Here is an 18,673-nt window from a genome sequence, read left to right as displayed (position 1 = left end):
TTCTGCACGGCGTCAGCAAAGGTAAGACGCCTGATTATCACAGCGGGCTAGCGCTGGCGTCCTTGCGCATAGCGCCGACTCACACCTCAGGTCCCCTGCCTCAGCTGTGCCTGTCAGCCCTGTACTCAGCCGTGCCTTTCCGCCCTGTGTCAGCCCTGCCTCAGTCCTGTGTTCTGTCCTGCCTGTCTGCCCTGTGTCTCAGCCGTGTTCATCCCCACTCCGGTATCCCTCGTGGTGGGTCCACATCCCCGGTACCTTCCTATAGACGCCTCTTTATTTTTGTACCTTTTTTCTTTTCAGCTTAAAGCCCCTGCCAGTTCTGGTCTCTCTGGCTCCGTTGACCCCCCTGTGCCTTCCGTTCCAGAGTACTGCCTCCAGTCCTGCTCTCTCGTGCTCACTCTAACATGCCCTGAATCGCCCTTTGGCTCCGGCTGTTGTGGTTCTATCTACCTTGGGCCTGCTCCTAACACTCCCTGTATAGGGGGTGGTCTTCACCTGGTCCGCTCGCCCTTGGGGGCTCTGTAGCCACGACCCAGAGAGTCCACTCCCGGGTTCTTCACCAAACTAACCCTATCCCTAACAATAAAGATCTTTATTTATAAACTGCATTTTGTGTTTACTTTTGTTATCTTTGTCTAATATTTAAATCTGTTTAGTGATCTGAAACATTTCAGTGTGACAACCATGCAAAAGAACAGGAAATCAGGAAGCGGGCAAACACTTTTTCCCATCACTGTATATATGAAATGGCAGCAATTACAGCTTATTGCTGGGTTGTCCACCTTTGAGGAAAATTTTTTTTTTCGACTTAAATGCATGCATGTTGAGCTAAAAATCATTTTTTGCAATTGGGTTTCATGGCCTACTTACTAATATTAAGATTTCGACACCAGAGCTCTATACACGAGTAGTAATAATTCTGGAAGCACACTGAGCACAGATCTTCAGAATTATAAAATGGCAGATGCCTGGATATTCAGGGCTGGGACTACCCCCTTCCTCTATAGCAAAAGGCTTTGTTTCCTACTGATGGCTTCTACATATATATTCACTCTGGTTAAAGAACAGGAGACGTTCCTTTGTTATCTAAAGCATAATGGGAGGAGAAGCAGAGATATCATGGGACATAAATAAGAACCTAAGAGACTTGGTGAAGCACACAGGTTCCCACACCTGTGTCTACTGCACAGTGTTGACAACTCCGCTTGTGCTACAGGGTAGTCCTCAATGCACCGGACATGAAAAGCAATGATGCGGTTCTAATGCTTAAAATGTGTTCATGTTTTAAACTAGTCTGATTTTAGATCGGGGTTACCGATCTAATCACATCTGTGCATAAGATCACTGTTAACATTACACCCATTGAATACATCCTTAGGTATTTGAAGACCTGATGCGTGTAGGCCCTACTGAAATAACCATAGCCAGACAGTTGTATATGACCCCAACTGTCAAGAGCATAGAGAGTTTAGGAATAAAGCTAGCTGGCTCATTGCCATGGAAAAAAATATCTATACAAAAAGGAGAGGGGGGGGGGGGGGAGAATACAGTACTATGGCCAATGTTGTTGGATGGGTCAGGTCTATCAAAGGCTGCTCGGACTAGATAAAGCATCTTTGGACTAAGCATGTTTTGTTCTTTGATTAATCATCATGCTGAATATCACTGACTTATGTATAAACTTCATAAATATCTGTACAATACTCTATATTGTAGAAGGAACAACTGGATTTGCAATGTACCTACTCCCGTGCTTGCTTTAATTGACCATCAGATGATACAGTATTCCTTATTACTCTACTTAGGCCAAGTACACGTTGTAGACTTGTCACGGATTTGCGGTACAGATTCCGCACCACAAATCCATAGCAATTTACAGTAGAATACAAAGAAATTGGATTTTCAAAATCCTAGTCAGACATTCTGGAAAAAAAAGATGCATGGAAATGAAAGTGTGGTGGGGAGTGCAAATTTGTAGCAGGCTCATTATATTTTCACCCTACTCAATGCAAATCTGAAGCCTGATCCACAATAAAATCCGCAAAGAAAACATTCAGGTTTGTAACCAAATCTGCAGCAGAAATTTTCTGAAGCATGTCAACATAGCGTTATGGCCTGTGCACATGTTGCAGGTTTCTCACATTTTGATGGCGTTTATTCTTATTCTGCACCGATTTGTCACAAACCGAAAGGGTTTGCAAATGACCGAAAAGTGAATGAGAATTCTGAAATATGCACACATTGCTTATTTTTGACGTGCAGATTTAAATCTGACACTTGTCAATTCTTTCAGCATTTTTGCTGCAAATTTCACCCATAATAATGAGTGGGGAAAAATACACACCAAAAATGCATGTAAAAAAAAAAAACGCATTAAAAAGACACGTATTTTATGCTGCATATTTCTGCCAAGAAATGGTGCAAAAATTTCTGCACCAAATACATAACATGAGCACATACCCCTAGTCTCTAATTCTATATTACAGGGAGACACTCAATTGCAGGTAGATATTACATATTCATAGGAAATAAGCCAGCAAGTTAGGAGACATGGAGTCACCACAAATAGTCAACTAAGTAATTCATTTTTTGATTAGGATCAAACAGCTCAACCTCATGATACTAATAGATCACAGACTGAATATGAGTCAACAGTGTGATGCAGCAGCAAAAAAGGCAAATGCAATTCTAGGATGTATTAACAGAAGCATACAGTCTAGATCACATGATGTCATTATTGCCCTGTACTCCTTGTACTCCTCTTTGGTCAGACCTCATCTGGAATATTGTGTCCAGTTTTGGGCACCACATTTTAAAAAAAGACATCAACAAACTGGAGCAAGTTCAGAAAAGAGCGACCAGAATGGTGACCGGTCTGAAAACCCTGTCTTATGAGGAAAGGTTGTAGGATTTGGGAATGTTTAGTTTGCAAAAGAGAAGACTGAGAGGAGACTTAATAGCTGTCTACAAATATCTCAAGGGTTGTCACATTGTAGAAGGATCAACTTTATTCTCATTTGCACAAGGAAAGACTAGAAGCATTGGGATGAAACTGAATGGGAGGAGACACAGATTAGATATTAGAAAAAACTTTTTTACAGTTAGAGTGATCAATGAGTGGAACAGGCTGCCACGAGAAGTGGTGAGTTCTCCTTCAATGGAAGTCTTCAAACAGAGGCTGGACAGGCATCTGACTGGGATGATTTAGCGAATCCTGCTTTGAGCAGGGGGTTGTACCAGATGGCCCAGGAGGTCCCTTCCAACTCTACGATTCTATATGCTTTTCTTACCAATAGCCTTTAAGATGTCACTGGGGATGTTGTTTCCTGACAGCTCCATCTTCAGTATGGTTCTATTGCTCTGAAGACAGTCATGAAGGGCACGTCCACCCAGGAGACCAATATTATTCCATCGCAAGTCTGTGGGGAGCGATACCAATGTACCAAAGACTGTCTATTATTATCTGGCTGCAGAGTACATAGGAGTATTAGTCTTATGATTGTGTATGTATGCATCAGTCAAGATATACATCTACATATAGGGCCGCCAGTCTTCTGCTCGGCTTCAATCAGATATAAAACTGAATGTTGCATCAGGCTAACCCTCAAATGTCACCACATATGTCTCAGCCTTATCAGGAGGATCACCGAATTACTAACGACCCTGCCAACATCGCCAATAGGAAACTTGTGTACTCCATACCTAATTCTCGTAGAGTGAGGTTCTGTTTCACTGCTGTGGATAATTCTTCTGCCCCTTTATGGTTGATCTGGTTGTTGCGGAGATCTAATCTTTGAAGAGTTTGGTTACAGCTAAGTCCATCGCACAAAAGGGAAAATCCATCTTCCCACATGCCGAGGTTGTTCCACTCCAACGTCAGACTGGAATAAACAGCAAACATTAAAAAACCGACTAGCAGTAGACCTGGTCTGTGTACATAATGATGACCTGGAAGAATTGGGCATACTGGTTCCTGTACATTATGCGGCAGATGAACCCTGTAATGTGCGTTCCATAAATAAGTAGTACATGGAAACATAAAACCTCGAAATGATTCTGATTTCAGCATCTCATCATTCTCTGTCTGAAGCATAAAAGGTTATTTCTCTAATGATATAATAATGATGTAAGGACTACTATGACACTACCATTAGCTAACAGACAGAATCCGGACATCACGGACCTGGTTACAGAGGTGTTGTGTCTCAAGAGCTTTCCCAATGCTTCTGCACCTTCACCACGCAGGTTATTACCCTGGAAGAAAACAGACTGTCTTACTCCAGAAAGCCATGAAAAACCTCTGGAAAGTCGAATAAATTCACACTGACCTTCAGGTCCAGGTTCTTTGCTACAGCATTATTGCGGAGGCCTTGCAAAATAAGTTTTAAACCTGTAAAAACACAAAAGGACTATCAATAATGCGTAATGACAAGTACATTAGCGCGCATACTTTTGGCAATGTTGGGCACTTACCATCTTCGCTGAGCATGCAGTCACTGAGGAGGACATGTGAGAAGGTAACATCATTCTGCAGGAGGAGACCCAGGACCTGGCATGACTCCATGGAGAGATTCTGGGTGGATAAATCCAGTTTCCCTTGTCCACAGGACTCTTTCATCTTCTGTAATTCCTTTAGTATTGCATCTTGGGGTTCTGCACCCTTCTCCTGGCACAGCATGATATATAACCGTTTCAGTTCATCCATCACTTAAGTGCTAGCAGGACTCAAACTCTTCCGCCTTCAGGAAAACCAAGCAGTGACAAGTATGAGGTGTATTAAGAAAAAAATGACTTATGAGTATCACACACTACCAGTACATGAAAATGCACCCATTCATGTGACGTAGTCCGAGTACACACTGTGACGCAGGAACTTACCGCAGACCTTTCGATCCAAACTTGAGAACCTTATATATGCTTAGGAGGCAACAATTTGGGTCAAGAGACACGCAGCCAGTCCGCGCATTAGTCATTACCCAGAGAGTGACATACGGATGTGTGAATGCTGCACTAGTAGGATTTGCTGCAGATTTTAAATAAATGCATCACGGGATAAAAGCCACGCAGATTTTTTAAATGAAAAACGTGGATGAGGTGAGGGGCAATCTCAACCACCTTGCTGATTTTTCGCCGAAAAAAATTTGCAGCAAATTGACCTTTGTGATCATACCCTAAGAGGGTCAATATAAAGTGTAGGTCCATGTGCAGCAGATTTCTGCATGGCAAGCATATGGATATTCCTGCAGGTTTGCAGCATTGACAATGGTGAAAATTCACAGCGTCTAAGTGATTGTTATATACTTGTTTCCACTTGCCTGCTCCAGTGACCCAGATGTTACCTGAGCAGTCACAGGTATGTCCATGTGAAGTATGAACCTGCCATGAAGGTGCACAGGGATCTGTAGGAAATGCTGAGTTGTCAGAAAGCCTTCTACTGACATCTGCTCATCCTAATAGGTCTATTCTAATTAGAGCCAATTATATTTGGATCTGTGTCTTCCCCAGGTTGTTTACGGAACATGGAGAGGCGAAGCTGCAGAACCATGGACCCTTCTGAAATAAGGTCACCTTGTCAATGGTAATGGATTTATACGTTTTTTTATATAAAAAAAAAATTGATGTTTTTAAGTGTGTAGCAACGGTGTAGCTCATTTAATCATTGATTGCGGAGAGCTGATGAATAGTGGGTGTCTATAATTTCCATTCATACAGCAAACTGGTCCCCCAAACTGACATTAGGTGGGATTACTGCCCTAACAACTATGACCTCAAACACTGAACCCAACCCTGCACTCACCATAATAACCCCACCGTGGCGGTATAGACAGAGCAACAATTACCTGCAGTGGAAACACATGCCCACCCGACTCCCTTTCACTTCTATGGGGTTTGCTCAGATGGCCATTGCATGGCTGCAGACACTGCACTACCAGTCTAGTCGTGGCACTATAGACACAAGTTGCCATAAGACCCTACACAGAGTGTGAGTGCGTGTATATATATATATATATATATATATATATATATATATACACATACTGTACTGGTGCACTGTATGGAAATAACACCCCAGACAGCCACTTACCTGTACCAGCTATCGTTTTCTCCATGTACACATAACATGTAACCAGGAAGGCACTGTGCTCAATCTGTCAGACCCAAAAGACTACAGAGAGATAATGACTCCATTACTGACGCCATTTTATCAAAGCCGCCTAATAAAAACTAAGTAGCCTTTTATCTTCGGAAACATGGCCGACCTCGGTGATGTCACTAGAAGTTGTGGAGACAAATATATGCATTACAGTGCGCGCTCTTGTGTTTAGAATTCTGTTTGGAAATTTACCGTGGGAGATTGATTGCTGGAGACGTTTATGATTGACAGGTCCATCCACCAATCAGCTGCTCGCTCAGCTCCGTGGACAGATTAGAGGAGGAGAACGGCTGCGCGGCAGATAGAAAGGATGGAGCGGGAAGAAGAGTCGGTGGAGTTTCGTAAGGCAAGTGTTACGTTGCTTCTCTTGTCATGGAGGTGCTTACTAAGCATAAAGTTCTGTGTGGTGTGCCTGCATGTCCCGCCATGGAGTGTGTGTTCTGACACAGAATACTGCATACATCCATGATGACGTACCTATGGGACCAAGAGCAAGCTGCCCCAGTGTCCCCATAGCAGTGAATGCCAGCATCCTTCTGCCGTCACTGGACCTTTAGGTTGTGTGCACACGCTGCAGATTCTGCTGCGGATCCGCAGCGGTTTTGGTCCTGCGGGCTGCGGTGTACAGTAATTATAATCAATGGAAATAGAAATCCGCAGTGCCCACGGTGCAGAATTTTCCGCGCGGATTTGCTGCGGTTTCAAAACCGCAGCATGTCACTTCTTTGTGCAGATTCCGCTGCGGTTTGGCACCTGCTCCATGACAGGTGTCAAACTGCAGGGGAAACCCGCAGGCAAAACCACAGAAAATCTTCAGATAACTCGCAGGTCTTTTGACCTGCGGATTTACACAAATCCGCGCTGAAAATTCCGCAGGACAATCCGCAGCGTGTGCACACACCCATAGGCCCCTTTTACACGTCAGTGTAGTGACCGTTTCCTCACGTACCGGAGACACTGACACACATAGACCCATTCAAATAAATTGGACTGTTCACATGTCAGTGTGTTTTCACGGACCGTGTCCAAAACATGCAGAAATGTCCATTTTCACCTGGACACACGGGACACAAAACATGCCGCACACAGAGAACAGTGCACACTATCCTCCATGTGCACAGACGGCCGCCAAAGACGTAGCGTTACTGTAAGCTGCTGTTCGTCGGTGGAAATTGCTGAACACAGCTGTCCTTATTCTCCCCTGCTCTGCCGAAGGAGAATGAATGAAAAACCCGATATGGGTTCCCCCTATGTTTTTAAACCAACCCGGCAAAACTCAATAGTTTGGGCTGCTATTCTCAGGCTGGTAAGGGACCATGGATATTGCCCCCTCCCAACCTAAAAACAGCAGCCTGCAGCTGCCCTGAAAAGGCACATCTATTGGATGCGCCAATTCTGAAGCTTTGCCCGGCTCTTCTCACTTGCCCTGTAGCGGTGGCAAGTGGTGTTAATGTTTGTGGGGTTGGTGTCACCTTTGTATTGTAAGGTGACATCAAGCCCACGGCTTAGTAATGGAGAGGTGTCAATAAGACACCTATCCATTACTAATGCTATACTTGGTAAAGGGTTAAATAAACACCACACAGTAAGAATAAATTATTTTAATGAAATCATACACCACACAGTTTTGCCATCTTTATTGTACTGCTAATTCAAGCAACACCCTCGATCTCCTGCAAAAAAAATTAAAATAATAAACCAACAATATACCATATCTGTCCGGCGTTCAGTCCCACGCCGTAATCCATATCGGGGGAATGTACAGTTTACAGCTGGAGAGGTGGTAATGTGACCACTACTGGGGACTGAATTAGAAGCAGCTGGCGCAGGCTCAGTGACTAGCGGTGACGTCACTAAGTCTGTGCTCGCTGCCAGCATGAACTCCTGTGACCTCAGGACCGTGGGAGAATGCAAGTGATGAGGTCACGGCAGTTCAAGCTTTGTCACAGTGACCTCATCAATTGCATTATTCCACAGTCCGGAGGTCACAGCAGGTCAGTTTTTCATTCATTCATTCTCCTCTGCTCGCGCTGATCGCGGCAGAGCAGGGGAGATTGGATGACAGCCGCGTTCAGCACCTGCCGCCAGGGAACAGCGCTTACAGTAGCGCTTCTTCCCCGTCGGCCATCCCTATGGTACTGATGCCGCACAAGGGTGGCACACGGTTGCCGCACGTAGTACACACACGGACACTGATATCTCCGGTATTGGTTTTTCCGGTACCGGAAATATCAGGACGTGTGAAACTGGCCTTAATGTGGGGACTCAAATGATTATTTCAACATGAAAAATGCTTTTATTCCGCTAATGTTGTGAAATATAAACTTCCACATGGTGTAGATGGAGGTGCCCACTAATGAAAGTTTTATTTATACCGCACATGAAATGGCCCAACATATAATACCAAAGATAGCAAGCACTGACTCAGGGGAAGAAGAGATATTATGGCTTGTTTATGTTGCCTGGGAGACCGACCACTGTGACTGTCTAGCATGTAAACACTGTCCTCCAGTGATGCAGCCAGCTGTAGCACAATGTTAAAAAAACGTGAAGGCTAGACGGTAGTGGTGGTCGGTCTCCTAGACGATGAGCTATACACAAAACAAATGTTAAGGTCTCAAAAACTACATTGTGTGTGTACAAGCACTTCCCAACAATATCTGTCTCTAAAGTTGGGACTAATAACTCTGGCCTTAATAGGGGCTGGTCCTGACAGGGTTAATGGCCACTCTTTTTCTTACAGAGCCTAGTCTCCAAACTGCTGAACATGCACCTGGAAGAAGAGAAGACTAAAAGTAATGACCATACACCTGCTTATACCCACTAGATAAATGGCAGCCGACAGTAGACAGCCATTTCATCTGATCGTCATATGGAAGTCAGATGGTACCTGTCTGCAAAAACTATGGTCACGTTTTGTTTAGTCATTGTCGGCTGAAACTACAGGTGTACAGTGTAAGGGTGAGTGCACACAATGTGGATTCATCTGCGGATTTTTCCGCTTATTTGCAGGTAAATCCGCAGTAAAGTGACCTGCGGTTTTACCTGCGGATTTGCCAGCGGTTTTCCCCTGCAGTTTGACACCTGGACAATGAAACAGGTATCAAACTGCTGCGGAATCCGCAGAAAGAATTGACACGCTGCAGCAAATCCGCGCAGAAAAATCTGCAGAATGTGCACTGCGGTTTTTAAATCCCATTGATTTGCATTGTACTGTACACTGTCTGCGGATCTGCTGCGGATCAGCGGTGCCAAATCCGCTGCGGATCCGCAGCAAAATCCACAATGTGTACACATACCCTAATGGTCTGACCATATACTAGCGGACAATCATCTGCACTATTATTCCTGTAAAGAATGGCTAAATAGGTAATTTATGTGTAAAAAAAAACCAATATGAGCACGAGCAAAGGATCCAAGTTAAGCTACATCAGAACCAAAAACTGTACGATGTATCCAGTATTACACACATATTTGTAATGACATTTGTGGATGGAACCCACGGTCCGGAAGGAGAGGAGACTGTCCTCCGGGCTGTGGGTACCATATCCCTGTAAAAAATAGAACTAAAATATAAAAAAAATCGGGTTATATTCACCTTCCAACGTCCCGCGCAACGTCCCCAGGCTTCAGCGATACACGTGGCAGGTCCCTTTGCCTGTGATGCATTGCGATAACCTTTGCTGACGTCACGTCTCGCGATACTGTAGCGGTCACGCAAGACCGCGACGTCATTGCCGCAATGCATCGCTGGGAACGGGACCTGCCGGAGCATGGCGGAGGCCTGGGGACGCTGCGCGGGACGTCGGAAGGTGAATATAACCCGATTTTTTTAAACATTTTTAAATTATTTTTAACATTAGATCTTTTACTACTAATGCCGCATAGGTAGCTTCAATAGTAAAAAGTTGGTCACAGTAGTCAAACACTATGTTTGACGAGTGTGACCAACCTGTTAATCAGTTCTCCAAGCGATGCTACAGATTGCTTGGAAAACGCTAGCATTCTGCAAGCTAATTACGCTTGCAAATTGCTAGTCTTTCCGCGGGAATTTAAAATGCAATTTTCCCGCGGAATGGAATTCCGGAATTCTCGCGGGAATTCCGCTACGTGTGAACCCAGCCTTAAACCTGCAGCTTGTCAATTCTTTCTGCTTATTTGGTTGCAGATTTTACCCATACTAATGAGTGGGAAAAACCCATCAAAAGCCCTTGTAAAAATGCACGTATTTTATGCTGCGCTTTTCCTGCCAACACATTAGTATTTGAGCAAATGTTTCTGCTGGAAATACTGAACGTGAGAACAAACCCTAATACTCGGGGGGGGGGGGGGGACATCCCTTATATATTGTGGCAATCTACCATGATAGCTACCCCCAGATATCAATATATATGCGGAATAATGACCCATAGCAATTATGTAAGGCTTCTCAATCACAGTAATTAAAGAGAAAAGGTGAAGCCACGTATGGGACAGGAGCCGGGGGACCAGACTCGCATTATGCTGACCCTAAATCTTACCCCTTACCCAGCTGCAGATGTTGAGAACCTAATCATGATGCAACATGCGTCCCTACGCTACACTGTCTATCCCACAGAATCCTTTTAAATGCCGCTATCACCAATTATATTAACCCCTTCACCAGGGCTGTGGAGTCGGTAAGCCACAGTTGCGACTCCGACTCCTGGATTTTATCAGGCTCCGACTCCGGCTCCGACTCCTTCATAAATGGCCAATTCATAACAACAAATTTACTGTTGTAAAATATTAAACATCGTGCTTATTCAGTTTCTCACCATCATATAAGTAATCAGACCGCTTAGAGCAAAAACTACATTTATTAGAATACAATTAGAATATAGCAAATAACTTTTATAAACTTTTCTAAACTGTAAGTAAATATGCAATAAACACTTTTATGCAGATAATAATAAGAAATCTATAAATTTGTCCTCAGAAAAAGTATTGCCTCTGTCAGATTCTCCTTCATGGATGCCCTCAAATCTGATCTAATTATTTTGAGAGCAGAGAACAACCTCTCTACACTAACTTGTGTTGGTGGCAAAGCAGTAACCACTCGGGCAACATCTCTGACAATGTCAGGATACAGAGGAATCGCTTGTTGCACTGTTATTTTTGATGAACGGTCAAATTTCTCAATTTCTTTTAGTGCACATGAAAAATTCTGCTGAAATGTACTGGCTGTGTTCCTTGATGGGGATGACTCTTCTTCTATGCGGGAACGCTTTGCACGGTCCTTGTGATCCAAATATTTTTCGAAATTAAATTCTTCATCAGTTGATGATGAGGGTGAAGATGTGGCAGGACGACCAAATTCTTCTTGTTCCTCCTGACTGTTCTGCAACCCTTTCATCCTTACTGCTATTTCAAACAGAGCTTCTTTTCCTTTACTTAGCTGTTGATCATCTAGAAGAATCCGATGCATTGGGTCTACATAAACAGCTGCCAAAAGAATGTTATTTTGTAATAGTAGCTCCTCTCTCCGTTTCATTGATGTAGCAATGCCACTTGCAATTAACCCTCTTTGGGACAGGCGAAACATCAGGTTCTTCCACTCCTTTAAGAAAATACCGGGAGTTAAGTCCTCTGCTTGTAATTTTTTAGTCGCTGTAAATGGGTGCTCTAGCAATTTTTCCAGCTCAGTCACCTGATTCCACTGACTTTCATTTAGCGTCAGTTGAGGGTTAGCCATGTCTACAAGAAAGGTTTTCAGTTCAACCAAGCGCTGAATCATTAAGTAAGTACTGCCCCATCGTGTGGCTTGATCAATAATTGCCCCTTTTCCAGCACGTCTCTTCAAAATTGAGTCAACTTTAGGGGTTCTGGCAACAGTAGCCAATTTTCTCACCTTGCCAATCAGTGCAGCAGCATGTTCATCTTGCAGACTGTCTCTTATAGCCAGCTGTAGCGTATGCACAACACAGCGCATGTGATGAATGAAAGAAGATATTGACACAGTTTCAACAAGATCATCTAAACTATCATGTTGCTGTTCATCTGAAGCAACTTCAGTTTGCTCCTCAGTTACAATACTGTGTTCCTCTATTTCAAACATTTCTGTGTCTGTGGACCCAGAATGTTCTTCTAGCTGCTGGTCACCATCATTACTCTCATTCATTAGCTTAATAGTACTTATCATATTTGAAGCATTGTCAGTTACGACAGAAAGAACTTGCTCTTTTTTAAGTTCATAGTCTTGCAGAACCTTTTCCACCAAGACCTGGAGAAACTCACTGGTGTGATGAGCTTTGGTGTCTTTTACTGCCAATGTCTTGGTAACTATTTCATTTTTGTCACAAACAAATCGGACATTGATGGCAAAATAATTCACTCTGTGACGTGTGCAGGCATCCATTTTAAGAAACAGAAAGCGTCCCTTGAGAGTTTTTTTAAGTTCTTCCTTTTGTTTAAAAGCTTCTTCGATTACTAATTTTCTAATACTCTCTCTCTCCAGAAAAACACCAAGCTTGCGGGCCATTTCCCCATTCAGACACACAAAAGCTGGTCGTGAAAATAATGAAATAGGCACACTATCCTTTACAACAAGCTCTATGATCTGTTTTTTAAATGTATCTACTGTCATTGTCACAGTAACTTTGTCACTGACAAAATATCTTGCAACTGATGGCTGCAAAGTTCTCTGCTCCTTTGTTTGGCTGGAAGAGCTGGGCACTGGTTCATTGGTTTGGATGCAGTCTTTCTCATCCACTGCTTTCAGTACTTCTGGATGAAAGCGCTGTAAATGTCTCTTTAGATTAGAAGCTCTGGTAGGAGCATTTTTATCTTTGCCTGAATATGCACTCATCTTGGCTTCACAGCATTTGTTTTCATCTGGATCATTTGTCATACACTGACAGACATAATGTTTTCTATCTTGAGTGATGGTGAAATGTTCAAATACAGCTGATTTAATGTGATGCTTCTTTGACATTCTCAGGTTTTTAATTCTGCATTCACAATCCAAATGACAATTGTTTTTCCTAAAAACAATTGTACAAAAATATTGCCAGGTCGTACAACTGATATAGCGGTCAGTAATACTGTTATTATTCCTCATGTACTCACAGTTAACTGATGCAAAGTTTGTTGAAAGGATAATACTTCTTACAGTCTTCCTCTTCTGAGTAGCAGGCAGCTGTGAGATGCTTGGAAGACGCACACCTAGTATGATCTAGTCTAGAGGAGGAGCTTTACTACTAAGAATTTGCAACACATTTTCACTTTCATACATTGTAAGTAGGGGGGTTGGGGCAGCATGAGGTTAACCAAGTATAAGATTAGATAAGGGCAGTGGAGAACAGTGACACACAAGAAGTAAGAAATGTCTCTATCTACAGCAGAACTGCTTATCACTGTTGTTCATAGTTTGATAGAACATATATATTTGAGTAACATTTATAAAATTCATATGAAAGTTCAATTATGAAATATTAATACATTTTTTTTTAAAGCTGGAGTCGGAGTCGGTACATTTCTACCGACTCCGACTCTAACCAAAACTAACTCCGACTCCACGACTCCGACTCCACAGCCCTGCCCTTCACCCCCAAGGGTGGTTTGCACGTTCATGACCGGGCCAATTTTTACAATTCTGACCACTGTCCATTTATGAGGTCATAACTCTGGAACGCTTCCATGGATCCCAGTGATTCTGACATTGTTTTCTCGTGACATATTGTACTTCATGATAGTGGTAAAATTTCATTCAAATAACTTGCGTTTATTTGTGAGAAAAACGGAAATTTGGTGAAAATTTCGCAATTTTCCAACTTTGAATTTTTATGCCCTTAAATCACAGAGATACGGCACACAAAAAACTTGATAACTAACATTTCCCACATGTTTACTTTACATCAGCACAATTTTGGAACCAAGGGTTAAAAATTGACCAGCGATTTCTCATTTTTGCAACACCATTATATTGTTACGGACCACATCACATTTGAAGCCACTTTGAGGGGTCTATATGATAGAAAATACCCAAAAGTGACACCATTCTAAAAACTGCACCCCTTAAGGTGCTCAAAACCACATTCAAGAAGTTTATTAACCCTTTAGGTGCGTCACAGGAATTTTTTTGAATATTTAAAAAAAAAAAATGAACATCTAACTTTTTTTCACAAAAAAAATACTTCAGGTTCAATTTTTTTATTTTACCAAGCGTAACAGGAGAAATTGTACTGCAAAAGTTATTGTGCAATTTGTCCTGAGTACGCTGATACCTGATATGTGGGGGGGAACGACTGTTTCGGCGCATGGCAGAGCTCAGAATGGAAGGAGCGCCGTTTGACTTTTTCAATGCAAAATTGGCTGGAATTCAGATCGGACGCCATGTCACGTTTGGAGAGTCCCTGATGTACCTAAACAGTGGAAACACCCTGCAAGTGACCCCATTTTGGAAAATAGACCCCCCCAAGGAACTTATCTAGATATGTGGTGAGAACTTTGAACCCACAAGGGCTTCACAGAAGTTTATAACGTACAGCGGTACAATTAAAAAATCATATTTTTTCCACAAAAATGATCTTTTCACCCCCAATTTTTATTTTCCCAAGGGTAACAGGATCCTAAAAGTTATTGTGCAATTTGTCCTGAGTACGCTGATACCCCACATGTGGGGGTAAACCACTATTTGGGCGCATGGCAGAGCTCGGAAGGGAAGCAGCGCCATTTGACGTTTTTGGCTGGAATTGAGATCGGACACCATGTCGCGATTGGAAAACCCCTGATGTACCAAAACAGTGGAAACCCCCCACAAATGACACCATTTTGTAAACTAGACCCCCCAAGGAACTTATCTAGATGTGTGGTGAGCACTTTGAACCCCCCAGTGCTTCTCAGAAGTTTATAACGCCCGGGCGTGAAAATAAAAAATTTGTATTTTTTCCACAAACATGATCTTTTAGTCACCATTTTTTTTATTTTCCCAAGGGTAACAGGAGAAATTGGACCTCAAAAGTTGTTGTCCAATTTGTCCTGAGTACGCTGGTACCCCATATGTGGGAGAAAACTACTGTATCAGCACACGTCGGGGCTCAGAAGGGAAGTAGTGACGTTTTGGAATGCAGACTTTGATGGAATGGTCTGCGGGTGTCATGTTGCCTTTGGAGAGCCCCTAATGTACCTAAACAGTGGAAACCCCAACAAATGACCCTATTTTGGAAACTAGATCCCCTAAGGAACTTATCTAGATGTGTGGTGAGCACTTTGAACCCCCAAGTGCTTCACAGAAGTTTATAATGCCCGGGCATGAAAATAAAAAAATCATTTTTTTCCACAAAAATGATATTTTTGCCCCCAATTTTTTATTTTCCTAAGGGTAACAGGAGAAATTGGACCCCAAAAGTTGTTTTGCAATTTGTCCTGAGTAGGCGGATACCCTACATGTGGGGGTAAAACACTGTTTGGGCGCATGGCAGAGCTTGGATGGGAAGGAGCACCATTTGACTTTTTCAACTCAGAATTGGCTGGAATTGAGATCAGACGCCATGTTGCATTTGGAGAGCCCCTGATGTGCCCAAACAGTGGAAACCCCCAATTCTAACTCCAACCCGAACCCCAACACACCCCTAACCCTAATCTCAGCCCTAACCCAAAGCCCTGGACCTAACCCTAGCCCTAACCCTAATGGGAAAATGGAAATACATACATTTTTTTTATTTTATTATTTTTCCCTAACTAAGGGGGTGATAACGGGGGGTTTGATTTACTATTTATGGCGGTTTTTATGTTTGGCAGCTGTCGCACGCTAAAAGACGCTTTTTATTATAAAAATAGTTTTTGCATCACCACATATTGAGAGCTATAATTTTTCCATATTTTGACCCACCGAGTCATGTGAGGGCTTATTTTTTGCGGGACGAGTTGACGTTTTTATTGGTACCATTTTCGGGCACGTGACATTTTTTGATCGCTTTTTATTCCGATTTTTGGGACGCAGAATGAACAAAAACCAGCGTTTCATGAATTTCTTTTTGGGGGGTGCGTTTACACCGTTCCGCGTGCGGTAAAATTGATAAAGCGGTTTTATTCTTCAGGTCGGTACGGTTACAGCGATACCTCACTTAGGTCATTTTTTTATGTTTTGGTGGTTTTATGCAATGAAAACTATTTTATATAAAAAATAATTATTTTTGCATCGCTTTATTCTGCGAGCTATAACTTTTTTATTTTTTCGCTGATGATGCTGTATGGTGGCTCGTTTTTTGCGGGACAAGATGACGTTTTCAGCGGTACCATGGATATTTATATGCGTCTTTTTGATCGCGCGTTATTACACTTTTTGTGTGGCGGTATGATAATAAATCATTATTTTTTGCTTCGTTTTTTATTTTTTAAGGGGTTCGCTAAAGGGGTTAACTAATGGGACAGTTTTATAGGGCAGGTCGTTACGGACGCGGCGATACCTAATGTGTACTTTTATTGTTTTTTGTGTTTTTTTTCTTTTATTTCCAAAAAATGGATTTATTGGGGGAATATTTTTTTTTTTTTTCTAATTTATTTGGCGATTTTTAAAAAAAATTATTTTAACACTTTTTTTTTTTTTTAACTTTATTACATAGTCCCAGGTGGGACATCACTGTCCTGTGACAGATCGCTGATCTGTCACATCACAGGCACTACTGCAGACTTCCTCATGCCTGCGCTTTGCAGGCACTGAGGAAGCCAGCTCCCTGCAGGCCCCCGAAGGCCCCCGTCGCCATCTTGGATTCGGGGGCCTGCAGGGAAAGAGCCCCCCGCAGCAGCGCTGCACATTGCGCTGCTGTGGGGGGCTCAGGGAAGCACGGAGGGAGCCCCCTTCCTGCCGATGCTTCCCTTTAACCCTCGGTACACCGCGATCATGTGCAAGGGGTTAACGTGTCGGGGGCGGTCCGTGACCGCCCCTGACACATTGTGCCGGGTGTCAGCTGTGATAATCAGCTGACACCCGGCCGCGATCAGCGGCGCTCGCCACGTGGGCGACTCTGATCGCGCTAGACGTACTATCCCGTCCATGGGCATAGGGGCCCGGGTCCCATGGACGGGATAGTATGTATGATGTCAGAAAGGGGTTAAAGAAGTTAAACTGCTGCGATTGGATCCAGCTCCGTTCGCATGAGTTGGACTTGGTATTATAATATAATAATAAATTTTACTTCTACAGCGCCGACATATTCCGCAGCACTTTACATTTCAGAGGGGATTTGTACAGACAATAGACAATACAGCATAAAAATAATCACATAGATCATAACAGATACCAAGAGGAATGAGGGCCCTGCTCGCAAGCTTACAATCTATGAGGGAAAAGGGGGAGACACGAATGGTGGGTGGTAACAGTTGCCCTGATTGTATGGACCAGCCATAATGTTAAGTGTGTAACAGTACAGACACAGAGGGCTAATAGATGCATAAAGCATGTGGGAACATGATGCGGGGAACCTGGTTATAGGAAAACTTTTGACTGTGCCACACAGGGATAGATTAGGTTAATATGTTGAGGCGATAGGCCAGTCTGAATAAATGCGTTTTCAGGGCACTCTTAAAAATGTCGGGATTGGGGACTAATCGTATTGACCTGGGAAGTGCATTCCAAAGAATTGGCGCAGCACGTGTAAAGTCTTGGAGACGGGAGTGGGAGGTTCTGATTATTGAGGATGCTAACCTCAGGTCATCAGCAGAACGGAGGGTGCGGGTATTGGCTGTACGAGGAAATGTTCCCGTGATGATTCTTTACGTTGCACAAAATAACGCAACGTCTTACATTTCCAGCAAAGTGGATGGGATTTATAGAGATCTTGTGTCTGCCGTGCTTTTTTTTTTTTTACTCCGCGTAAACTGACCTGTTTGAAATCTGCAACATTTTAATTTCTTTTACGGGTACGCAGGGCTGTGGAGTCGGAATAAAATGGACCGACTCCGACTCCTAAAATATATAATAAATTGGGTACAGTAATTCAATGCAGAATGTGCTGAATATTTTTCATAGGAATTTGGGAAAGTTATGCAGTATGAGGTTCTGCGGAACAATATGAGGTTCTGCCCCCCCCCAGGTTTGATCCTGGCTACGCCCATGGCGTGAATATAGCCTGAAGATCTAGGCTTTGTCTTAGCTGGGATAAGTCAGTGATATATTACACACACACAAATATATACAGTTGTGGCCAAAAGTATTGACACCCCTGCAATTCTGTCAGATAATACTCAGTTTCTTCCTGAAAATTATTGCAAACACAAATTCTTTGGTATTATTATCTTCATTTAATTTGTCTTAAATGAAAAAGCACAAAAAGAATTGTCCTAAAGCCAAATTGGATATAATTCCACACCAAACATAAAAAAGAGGGTGGACAAAAGTATTGGCACTGTTTGAAAAATCATGTGATGCTTCTCTAATTTGTGTAATTAACAGCACCTGTAACTTACCTGTGGCACCTAACAGGTGTTGGCAATAACTAAATCACACTTGCAGCCAGTTGACATGGATTAAAGTTTACTCAACCTCTGTCCTTGTGTGTA

General features: G+C 42.9%; 2 protein-coding genes across 6 annotated transcripts in view; one reads left to right on the top strand and one right to left on the bottom strand.

The window, feature by feature from the left end:
* Positions 1 to 6,419, bottom strand: part of LRRC45 (leucine rich repeat containing 45) — a 72,123-nt gene extending 65,704 nt beyond the window's left edge. Inside the window, exons 1-7 of one of the 4 annotated variants that reach the window (XM_073588126.1) lie at positions 6,086 to 6,193; positions 5,316 to 5,399; positions 4,474 to 4,739; positions 4,329 to 4,390; positions 4,184 to 4,254; positions 3,703 to 3,881; positions 3,291 to 3,419 (exon numbers count right to left, since the gene is read on the bottom strand). In XM_073588126.1, coding sequence (XP_073444227.1) covers positions 3,291 to 3,419; positions 3,703 to 3,881; positions 4,184 to 4,254; positions 4,329 to 4,390; positions 4,474 to 4,705 — 673 coding nt within the window. In that variant the 5' untranslated portion in view covers positions 4,706 to 4,739; positions 5,316 to 5,399; positions 6,086 to 6,193. Of the gene's footprint in view, positions 1 to 3,290; positions 3,420 to 3,702; positions 3,882 to 4,183; positions 4,255 to 4,328; positions 4,391 to 4,473; positions 4,740 to 5,315; positions 5,400 to 6,085 lie in introns of those variants that run through there. The other 3 variants (XM_073588128.1, XM_073588125.1, XM_073588127.1) reach the window with 3 other exon arrangements.
* The window catches only part of CENPX (centromere protein X), a 33,805-nt gene continuing 21,483 nt past the window's right edge, over positions 6,352 to 18,673 (top strand). Inside the window, exons 1-2 of one of the 2 annotated variants that reach the window (XM_073588129.1) lie at positions 6,352 to 6,500; positions 8,898 to 8,949. In XM_073588129.1, the coding sequence (XP_073444230.1) occupies positions 6,465 to 6,500; positions 8,898 to 8,949 (88 nt within the window). In that variant the 5' untranslated portion in view covers positions 6,352 to 6,464. The remainder of the gene's footprint in view (positions 6,501 to 8,897; positions 8,950 to 18,673) is intronic. The other variant, XM_073588130.1, reaches the window with a different exon arrangement.

The sequence above is a fragment of the Dendrobates tinctorius genome, unplaced genomic scaffold, assembly GCF_039654945.1.
Source record: "Dendrobates tinctorius isolate UK_male_01 unplaced genomic scaffold, ASM3965494v1 ptg000103l, whole genome shotgun sequence".
Classification (NCBI taxonomy): Eukaryota; Metazoa; Chordata; class Amphibia; order Anura; family Dendrobatidae; genus Dendrobates; species Dendrobates tinctorius.
The sequence above is the reverse complement of the archived record's forward strand: the minus strand, read 5'-3'. Positions and strand labels throughout refer to the sequence as shown.